Below are 11,216 nucleotides of genomic sequence, written 5' to 3'. Positions count from 1 at the left end.
TACACTGGACAGAATGGAGAAGAAAGATGACTTTGAACATGGCGTAGCTGTTTTCACCAGAAGGGCTGATCTGAGTATTTCAGAAACTGCAAAGATTTTCCCACAAAACCATCTCTAGTTTGTTCCAAAAAGAGAACATATCCAGTGAGAGACAGTTCTCTGGGAGAAAATGCCTTGTTGAGACATACATACAAACACATGCAGAAAAGCACAACACAGCCAACCTTGAAGTGGATTGGCTACAGCAGCAAAGAACCACACTAGTTGTCACTCATATCAGCTAAGAATAGGAAACTAAGGCCAAAATTCACATGGGCTCACCATAATGACATTGACAGTGACACTCGGATGGTAGGGTCAGAAGTTGGCATAAATAGCATGTGAGCATGGATCTATCCTGCCTTATAAACAGTTCAGCTTGGTTGTGGGGGTGGTTTAATGGACTGGAGGATATTGAGCATTGTTTAATGTTACAGCCTATCTTGGTAATGTTGCTGACCACGTTCTTTAATTTTGGGATCACAGTCTACCAATCTTCTGATGGCTCCTTCCATCAGGATAAGGTCACAAAGTTAAAATAGTCTCAAACTGGTTTCTTGGACCAGTTTAGGTTCATTGTACTCGAACTGCAGTCACTTTCAGATTGGTGAAGGCTTCCACAGCCACCAGATCTCAATCTAATAGAGCATCTTTGGGGTGTAGTGGAACGAGAGATTCACATCACGAATGTGCAGCTGACAAATACGCAGAAACTGTGTGATGCTATCATGTTAATATGAGCCAAAATCTCTAAGGAATGTTTTCAGCACCTTCATGCCATCACGTATAAAGACATTGCTCAAACCATACTGTGGTCCAAGCCTAGATTTGCAAGGTGTACTTAATAAAGTGTGATCTAGCTTGATGGTGCATGCATATGTTACACGTGACCAGAGAAAACAACTTATTTCATACAGAGAATAAACTGTACCAAGCCCTAACTGTATAAATTAAATATGGATTATTTTGAACTGTGAATTATCCAGAGATACTCCACTAGAGTCCAAGGGTAAAAATATGGAGATAGAAAGCATGATAGCCCCCCTTAAAGGACCTCATACAGAGCAGGAGGAGCACGGCCATGCTCAAACAAATTGTTTGTTTAGAGCACAAAGCAATAAATGCTGAGTCATAAAAGCAGCAAGAACTGCAGACAGTATTTCTGCAGAAATTAAACACCACATTCTGATATCGGTTACTCATGTCCACCAGATCTCTTTTACAGGATGTAATTATCCTAAGACCAGCCAAACCCTTCCTAAAATGATACAGTCATCTATATATTAATATAGCCGTAAACATAATCAGCTGACTTCCCTTCTCCCGCTATAACACCATCACTCCTACGAAACTGTAAGCTGATCTGGCTTTTCTGACAAAGGAAGGTCCCATTAGCACCAGCTGGGGCTACCCATGGGAACGAGGAGGAAAAAAGTTGTCCCACCCACACCACACACCATAACATTACTCATGAAACATTCACATCCTTATGTGGCCTGGACGATCACGCCAGTCTCCCATTGGCAGAGAAGAGATCGGCCCAGAGCAGGAGACAAGATTCTATTGGTGTGGTGCGAGCATGAGTGATGACAGGACGGCGGGGAGGCTGGCGAGGTTATTGGATCAATCGATCCAGGTCCTTCGCAGACCACACAGATGAGGGCAAGGGCAAGTGCTGCAGAAATTCAGAAGATGGCAGTTCTGGGGTAAATGCTAGCAGTTACAAGTTGTATTGTGTCATTACAAATACAAATACATGTACATATGTCTGTGAAGGTTCTCAGTCATCCAGGTCATCGTAGTCAAAGGAGCTTGCAAAGAAAAGCGTCTGGACTTCTTTAAGTTGCTTGAAGACGTTTCACCTCTCATCCGAGAAGCTTCTTCAGTTCTAAGGTCAAATGGTGGAGAGTCCCAGATATAAACCTAGTGGGAGTGACCCCTCTAGGTTTATATCTGGGACTCTCCACCATTTGACCTTAGAACTGAAGAAGCTTCTCGGATGAGAGGTGAAACGTCTTCAAGCAACTTAAAGAAGTCCAGACGCTTTTCTTTGCAAGCTCCTTTAAATACATGTACAGTTATTGAGCAGAAGTAAATTTAGTGAGCAGCTTATTTTGCCCACTTTGTGCTTTCGTCTTTATCCCTGTGGACAAATATTGCAAAATCACAGGGTGAACTGCTCCCAAAAGAATTACTACTCAACTATTCAATAATCGGCCTGTGGGCAACCACTTTCAATCACAAGGCTCAGTTGGTTTGTATTCCCACTTTTAAGTTTCTATTTTAAATCTGACATTCTATCTGGATGGAACTAGTTAACGTGAATTTCTGTGTATACCGATGATGCCATCATATTCCTATGTTATTGCCACCTTGATTGACATTTTGTTTTGAGGACAGCCATTGATTGCACGTGCTTGCTTATCTGGTCCCCGTCTTTGAAACAACCATTTCAAGGGGAATGATTTCAGAGGTGCATTGTAGAATGACATACATCTTGGGTGTCCCACTATCTCCAATCAGCATTTTCTCTAGACTGACTGTAGTATAAGGCAAGATTTAATTTAAAAAAAATAAAATACATTGACAAATCAGAATGTGTGTAATCGTTAAATGTTGCTGCTCAATTTACACTGGATGTGAATATTTTGGGGTGATTTTTGCACTGTAAACCAAATATTACAAGTGTGATCATGGTGTGTCAAAACTGCTTTAATAAATAGGTAGGATGATTATTTAAAACAATGAAACACCCTTTTTGCTTTGTACAAAATTAACGCATGTCCCTTGTACAATAAAATGTATACAATATGCATATTCAGCTTTTAACACCAGCAGTGATGCAGCTTTAATTGTTTATTTTGCTGTGTCCCATTTACAGAAATACAATGGCGTTTTGAGACAATGACATGATATGAAAAGGGGTAAAACTGTTTAAACTGAGTTGGTAACTTAAAACACATTTGCATGATGGCAAAGAAAAATCTGCATCTGCAAACATTGTTCCCTTCATTAAAGCCTTTAAACCAAGCTAATGCAAGATGTCCACATTTGACCCAACATCCACATTCAGAACTCTAAACTGCCAAGAGTGGACTGGTTTTTCTTTTGTTTTTAAACCATCCATCTGTGTTTTATTTTAGAAATCTCCATGACAGTAAAGTGACAGCAGTGCACTTTACTCAAGCGAATAAAGCACACCACACTACACAAGATGTCTTACCTGCCTTAATAGTGGAACAACATCAACAAAAAAAACAAAACAAAAAAAAAAAACCCCAACAACATAACACGACCACTGATAACACAAACAATGCACTGTTACATTAAGGCACCTGAAATAAAAGGGTTTGTGATGGGTTTATAAATGGTTTGGAAACTTGTTAAGGCTATAGTATTGGCAGCTTTTAAAAAAAAGAAAAAGAAAGAAAAAGAAAAGAAAGACAAAAGAAAAAAAAAACAAACAAAAAAAAAAAACAATGAAAAAGAAAGCAAAAGAGCGGTTTGACCATAATAGCAATATGATTTTCTCTACAGCACTTACAAATAAATAGCAAGTAAATCTTAGGGCTAACAACAGTTAAGAGCAAAATTAAAGCATTTATAGTACATTTTCCTACAAAATAAAACATCCAGGTTATGCTTCCTACTTCTAACTTTGCCAATTGTGTATACACCCCCCTAAAAAACAAAAAACAAAAAAAAAACCCAACAACAACAAAACACTAAGGGAAGCTAATATTGAGACTGCATGCTAGACTGAAAGAAAAGCCAAAATAACATCAATGACACGAACAGGATGCCTAGTGATGCCTCGGCCCTGTGAAAGTTATTCTATCACATAATGTAAAGGTGAAAAACCAAAAACATCACTTTTTCTTTAATATTTCAAAACACATATTAATACCCCCCCCCTCAAAAAATAGACACCATTTATAAACCCTTCATAAATTCCTTCATAGGTGGTACCTCATTGTAAATGTTCCTAACTCTTAACTGCGGGACTCTGAGTATTAAGTGTTATAAAACCTGCCTATTTGGACAGGCATTAAATAAAAGGAATGGCGTTGTAAAAAAAATAAAAATAATATTAATCATAATAATAATAATAATAAAAATGTGTGACTTGTCTTTTAAGTTACTTATTTCAAATATACACAGCGACTCCTTTAGTATTTACATGTATGTACAGAGTATTCATTTCTGCTTTGATCAAATACCTTGAATGGCGTTGCTGTGAAATTGAAGTCTAAATGTACACATATCCCTTTGAGATTTGAGAACAAGGAGGTCAAACTGGGCAGCGCAACTTGGAGCCTGAACGCAGCTCTTAGAAAGGCACTTGCTACCAACTCAAATACTGCAAAAAATCGTCAAACAGAGCTTTCAGCCAAGAAAACGAGACAGGAGAAAAGGAAAACAAACAAAAACAAGGAAGGCCACATAGTAGGCACTGGGGTTTCTGCCCCCTCTTCCCCTCCAGGCCAAGTGTTTTTGGTAAGGCTGGCGTGTGACGGCCACAGGTGGGCAAAGCTGGAAGGAAACTAGAGCAAAGGGAGAGTTTCCCCTGTTACTGTGAATGCAACAACAGTCCATGTCTCTAAAACCCTTCCCTTTCTCTCCCTTTAATGTGCATCTGCCCCAACAGACACTGAACAGGAACCCACTGATAGTTTAACAAAATCATACTCATCTGTAAACAAAACAAAAAATAAAATCATTATACAGCCTGTTTTTTTTTTTTCCCCTCAATCCATATCAGTGACTCACCATTTACCAACAAGTCCATAAACATAAATTGCAAGAAGCTTCTTTTGCCTCCTGAAATATCATTACATCTCAGCTCCTGTGTACATGTAAAGGAAAATAAGGTAACAGAATGAAAAAAGGATGTTCACTGTGCTCTAGCCCTCCTGAATCAAAAATCACTTCAGGTGACAGTGACGAAAACATGAAAATGAAGCAAACAATGGCTTATATAAACAAAAAGCATTTTTTCCTTTCTTTCCAAAAATAGTCCAAACTAAAAATAGTCACTGCCTTGCAGCTTCTCTTGCTTCCACACTGCAACTCATTTGTTTATATATATCTCATACACAATAGTCTCTGAGGTCTTTCTGACCAGTCAGGACCGCACTGACATTTTTCCAGCGGTTGTCTTTGGGACTGTAGCCTGGGGTCCGGTGGGGGGCTTTGAGAGGTGAACTGGAGCTGTGCATGGTGCAGATCACTCCTCCACTGGGCCGCACTGCAGTTTTAGAGTACTTATAAACTAGCTGCTTTCCCGCCTCTGCTCCACCGCACTCCTCCTCGAGCTCAAGCTCGCCTTCCGTCTCCTCCTCCTCCTCATCATACGTCCGACAGGAGGGGCCCATGAGCTTTTTGCGCTCCTGCTCAGCCTCCCTGTTGCTTTCTTTCAGCTGCTGCTGCTCCTGCTGACGTCGCACAACGATCCGCAGTGGCTCCCACTGGTTGTTGACGCTGTCGTCGGCGGCTGATCGGGAGGTCCTCTCGCGCTCTTTTCTCCGTTTGCGTGTCCACCAAACACATACAATGATGCAGAAGAGGCAGAGCAAACAAAAGGCGACACATAGTAGAGGCACCAGGTAATCTGTTGACATCAACATGGAAGGAAATTGTAGAAAAAGTAAAGTCAGTAGGAGTGCGACGTCAGCAATAACTAAAAATGGCTGGCCCTATGAAACCATTGTGCAACATTTGCGTTAATCATTCCTTACCCACTGATGGACGCATGACCTGGGTTTCCACTTTGACCTCAATGACTGCCAGCATTATGGTGCTATTGTGCCGCTTAGACAAGGTGCCCACAATGGCACTGGCTGTCTCCTGGATCAGACTGTGGTCAGGTAAATCCTCTGGATGGAAAGACTGAGAACCAAATCAAAAAGAAAGGAAGAGAAAAGACACCATGAAGTCCCAACCAAACATCTTATTGAGTGTGCCACTTGGGTTGTATGGTAGGCACTGGCTGTTTGTGTATTTTATGCCCCCACCCATAAATCTGTGTCAATCAAGCTTGGTAAAATCTCCAACATGAGCTAGAATAAGGTTGTTTTAGAAGGCAATGGAATAATCACCACTCTAATTCACTTTTACTTACTATAGCCACCTCTACAGCATCCTGATTTGAATGAGAGAGATCACAGAGAAGGAGAAGAGCGTGGTCTCTTGCCAAGTGTCTAGTATCAGGAAGATACCTCAGCTCAAAACAGATATTCTCCACTGTTGTTCCCTGTAGATATACACAAAAACCCAAAACGCATCAATCAGAAGCAACACAAAAAGTAGTTTAAACGGTTCAAAGCGATATGTGGCTGATTACTCACCGGCGGTACTTTGTCTCTGTTGAAAACGAGTGTTATGCGGCCGCAGCTGTTGTCCAAATGGCCGCTGTTTGGCTGGCACTTGGTGGTTACATGTGGAGGTGGAGGTCCAACCATTGAACAAACCCCCCACTGATGACAAGGGGGGGAGAAGCAGGTGAAGTAGCTATGCTCCAGACATTCTTGTCCAGCCGGACAGGACTGGTCACGGCCCGATGACTCGAGCCGGCACGGACGGCGACCACACAGCACCTGGTGTTACAAGGTCAAAATATTCACTTAGACGTGAGACAACATTCGCATTGCCATTTCTTTCTTGCGTCACTTGTCACCATGTTAAAATATCACGTGGGAGTGCGACTTCATATGAAAGCATTTTCATTCATGCTTCTGGAAATATTCCCTTGAATATAATATCCATTGTGAACTCAAAGACACAGAATGGAAAAGCTAATAACAGGATATCAATCAAGCCATCTAAAAATAGCACAAGTCCTGGAATCTGTTCAAAGGTGCGAAAGAAGAGTACCTTGAAGGCTCTAATCATAGGCGGTTATTTAACTTTAGGGTCCAGGAATAAGATAAACACGATGAGCTCTTAATCAGAACGCCGTTTTGATAGTAATTAAGTCTCTTACCTTTGTACAATCCACCTTGCCATCGAGGCAATGGCAACTGTTGCACTCCTCCTCCCAGTGGCTGCCATGTGGAAACTGCAGCCCAGTATAGTGGCAAGTTTTCCCAACGCCTATGACTATAGATAGGAAGAACCATGATGCACTTATGGAACAGTTTTAAAATCTCCAGCTGTCCTCCTGCAGCTCTCCTCTCTGGTCTAAGCCCCTTGCAGTAGATAACGACATTCGTAATTGCATGTCATAACCAGACAGTGAAAGCCCTCAGCTTAAACCACTGTGCCACTGGAGCTCATTCAATGCAAAACTTTGTTTTTAAGATACTCCATGGTTTTAGCCAATAATGTAAATCTAAAGGAGGTGATTTCATCCTGAAATCACTTAAATTTGAGCGTGCTTACACTCTTGGCATCTGGCTCCTCTTCTTCCACGCGGACAGATGCATCGGAAACTATTGATCTCATCCACACAGGTGGCTCCATAGGCACAGGGTGAAGACTGGCACTCGTTTATGTCTACACAAAGAGGAAAAACACCACAATTTAAGACAAAATGTTAAACCATTAGTTAGGTCTACGAGTCTTCCAAGCTCCCTGAAAGTTGATGTTTTAAGTACTTTGAGCTACTGGGAAAAAGTTGACATCTTAAAACAAGACGTGGCCTTCTTATGCCTTTTTTTGCAACCAGTCACCATTGGCTGTGCATTGTTAAATAAATGTTGTTCTACAGACAAAGTTAATTCAAAAAGATAGAAAATAACTATAAAAGTCACATTTTCCCCCACTTACAATCATATCGCATTTGATGCTTTAGGGAAAAAAACAAAACAAAAAAAAACAAACAAAACAAACAAAAACCGCCCCCCAATAACAACCCCCCACCCCCCCACCCCGAAAACAGCCAGTCAAAACTAAAAACTTCCAAAAAGTGCAAAAATAAAAATCACAAAGCCTCGCCTCCCGTGTCAGTGGGAACCTCCAGGCCATTGTCACCCAGATTTCACATGAACATGTCTGAATGAGAATTTTCAAATTTAAGCCCCAGAAAAAAGGTGAAGGCTATCCGTCCAAAACAAAGGAGCAGAAAAGAAGAATTTCGGGGTCACTGGGTTATTTGTCTTCAATGTGTGAATATGTGACTGTGTGAGTACGGAGGAGGGATGACCTTTGACCCCCCCAAGGCGTTAAAGGACTAAGAGAAAGTGAGAGGGGTCTGTCTCGGTCTCACATTTAGATGTCAATACAGCCATCTTTTTCCACGCCCTATACTTTTTTCCACCCCTTCTTCCATGTAGCAATCCTCTTAATCATGTTCTCATCAGGAATATCATTGCGGTTGGTTTTAGCCATCACATCCAAAATCGGTTCATCTTAACCTCATGTCATCACTCACTGATTCTGCAGTCAGGTCCGGCGAAACCGGGGGCGCACTCGCACCGGAACCAGTTGACTCCGTCCACGCAGATCCCACCATTGTAACTGAGGGAGCAAAGAAACTGACAGTTAGATGAGGCCGTACATCCTTTCCAGCTACAACAAAGCACATCGATTGTGTGCCTTTGTGGGGGGGGGGTCACAAGACTCAGTTCAACCCATCAATACAAGCCTCCACCTTTCAAATGCTAATAGGTGTGTCCAGTTCCTCCCCTCCCCTCATCAGGCCTTCTTCCATTCCTCCTCAAAAGCCAAGCTTCCCCCCAGGTCGCACGGAAAGAATGGACACGTACACCCCCTCTGCCATTCTACCCCCCACCTGCATTCACCACAGGGTAGGTGGGACTCTTGTCCTCCCCACAAAACTCCCACTTCTCACTGTCCTATTCAATATTTGAGCCCCCTCCTCTGCGAGATGCCCTTTGAGGCTTGATTTAAGGACAACTTCCACTGCTTTAGTGGCCCTTCACCCCTCTAGCCTGTAAGGTCTGAGTAAAGCGTGGAGATGAAGGAGCCAGGGAGGTGTGCAAGGAAAGAAAAATGTTACATACCATGGATGAGGGTCGCAGTCGTTTGTATCTGTTGAAGAAAAGAAAAAGTAATATATCATCTTTGTTGCATACATGTGGCATGCTACCCCCCACATCTGAATTGACCAGTCTATTATTTATATGCATGTAATGCAGCAATAATCCCAGCCTAATAAGATCATGGGTTTCAAGCTTTTGTTACTTGCAAACTTTATAATAAAACTTAAATGTCCCATTGCAACAGATTTCACCTCTACTTCAAAAACAGTACACCCAACACACAATTATGGTGATTTTACCGTCAGTTATATTTAAAGTTATACAGTAAAACTAACTTTGTCCACAGGTGGGGCCTTCCCAGCCCTCTTTACAGATGCAGGTGAAGGTATCGCCTCCTCCCACACAAGTCCCTCCGTTAGAGCAAGGACTGGAGGCGCATGTGCTGTTCTTAGCTATGGAAAGAGAGAGTGAGTCACGAGGTGCACTAGACTGTCAAAACCCAAAAGAGCAACACATACACAGGTATATGATTCCAAGCAGTGGAGCAAGTGGGTGATACTAAACTACCGGGAATAAGGTTACAGGTTTCCTACACATTATAAACTTACCGTACAGTCCCTATAGACAGTTATTTTATGTTCTACCAGCCTATATTTATCATCATTTTACTATTTTTTTAGCAACAGGCTTGAATAATTACTTGTTACCTGAGTGTTTGTGAAAGGCGAGGTAATTTGGGACATGCTTGTCCCACTAATTCCAGCCAGCCTTTAAATTAGCTAAAAGTAAGCTCTCAGGGAGGTCCTCCTTGGAAGGCTAATACCATATTGGATTGTCTGAATCATCCACTCCATATGGCGGTGTAGCTTCTGCCCTCAGGTTATCATGCAAGGTCAACCGTTTGGTCTCTCATGAGTGCGATTCAGATATTTATAATGGGTTCTATTCTGCAAAAAAATGGGTACTTTGCTCACTTGTTATGAATTTTCATTTCCCACTTCTTTTTTTTTTTTTAAATGCTAAACTGCTGATGCCATTACGTTTGTCATGTTTACAGTTTCTATATGAACCTAGAAAAACAGGACCGTCACCAGAATCCAAAACCTCTTCCGATTAAAACATTCGCCAACTTTCTCGTCAACCTAAAATTGGCTCACCGATCAGACAGGATTAAACTGCTGAAATGCGACACCAACAATGGAAGCCGATCAGAGGTGGCTGTTCTAAGAGTTACGTGGTTATTAAAAGATATGCCAAGTCTTGCAAATTTGCAGCAATCACTGTAGCCCGTTTTACTCTGAATCTAACCAATCGAGACTAACACAGCTGGTTGTTTCTCAGTTCTATTCAAGAAGTGAAGGGGTATAAGACTGCATGACATTTCTTTAAGGAAGGGCCAACAGACATCCCATCTATTACTCCAAGTTTGCCCACCATAAGGTTTATGAGTGAAAGACAATCATGCTCCATCTCCTACACTTAGTTTTAAAATACAATAATGTCAGTAATATAAAGCATCAGAAAAGTTTCTGATAATCTTACAAGTGGATGTTTCCTGTCAATTTGTGACAGTTTCTTATTAACATGATACTTATTCACCTATAAGGAACTGCAGTTGGTTTAAAATCAGGGCTGATTAACAGCCAAACTTTTTCATCCTTGAATCCATCATTAGCATTACTCTGGCTTAGCCTCACCCACACACATTTCTCAGCTTGTTCAGAGGGTTAAGGTTAGGCCTGGCATTGTGTCCATTAATGACAATTTAAGCCAGTGACGGAAACAGCCCATTTCATAGTTATGAAAAGCATTAAGAGCTCCCAGCAACTACAAATGTAGCCGTAATGATTGGTCCATGCATCGTCTGTTTAGTGAAGGCAAAGCAGAGCAAAAAGCATTCAGTAAACATTTTAAAGTTTTTGGATTTCTGACAAAATCTCCCGTAAAACTAAGCCATTAGCTTCCTTAAACCTTAGCGTATTCCGTTTCTGCCTCACCTGTGTTGCACATCTTTCCTCCCCAACCAGGTGGGCATGCACAGCGGAAGGTATCCCCGTGGTCATTGCAGGTTCCTCCATTACTGCAGGTGGTTTCATCACACTGGCGCTCACCTGGCAAGAGGAAATTAATTAATAATTGGTGTAATCCAATAATGATATAAATGTAGACATCAGTTTTACAGCTGTGAAACTGTAAAAATACACAAAAGGTGGAGCTGGAACTACTGGGAGCTGT

General features: G+C 41.6%; 1 protein-coding gene across 1 annotated transcript in view; it reads right to left on the bottom strand.

Annotated features, from left to right (window-relative positions):
• Positions 1 to 3,651: 3,651 nt before the first annotated feature.
• The window catches only part of jag2b (jagged canonical Notch ligand 2b), a 41,850-nt gene continuing 34,285 nt past the window's right edge, over positions 3,652 to 11,216 (bottom strand). The window contains exons 16-25 of the mRNA XM_085371851.1: positions 10,979 to 11,092; positions 9,317 to 9,433; positions 9,003 to 9,030; positions 8,411 to 8,496; positions 7,420 to 7,533; positions 7,022 to 7,137; positions 6,387 to 6,635; positions 6,161 to 6,292; positions 5,778 to 5,928; positions 3,652 to 5,650 (exon numbers count right to left, since the gene is read on the bottom strand). Of these exons, the coding sequence (XP_085227977.1) occupies positions 5,130 to 5,650; positions 5,778 to 5,928; positions 6,161 to 6,292; positions 6,387 to 6,635; positions 7,022 to 7,137; positions 7,420 to 7,533; positions 8,411 to 8,496; positions 9,003 to 9,030; positions 9,317 to 9,433; positions 10,979 to 11,092 (1,628 nt within the window). The 3' untranslated portion in view covers positions 3,652 to 5,129. The remainder of the gene's footprint in view (positions 5,651 to 5,777; positions 5,929 to 6,160; positions 6,293 to 6,386; positions 6,636 to 7,021; positions 7,138 to 7,419; positions 7,534 to 8,410; positions 8,497 to 9,002; positions 9,031 to 9,316; positions 9,434 to 10,978; positions 11,093 to 11,216) is intronic.

Source organism: Diplotaxodon limnothrissa, linkage group LG15 (genome assembly GCF_057381915.1).
Source record: "Diplotaxodon limnothrissa isolate DT_005_m linkage group LG15, D_limnothrissa_male_GT1.1, whole genome shotgun sequence".
Lineage (NCBI taxonomy): Eukaryota > Metazoa > Chordata > Actinopteri > Cichliformes > Cichlidae > Diplotaxodon > Diplotaxodon limnothrissa.
Note: the sequence above shows the minus strand (reverse complement) of the source record. Positions and strands in the feature narration are given on the sequence as shown.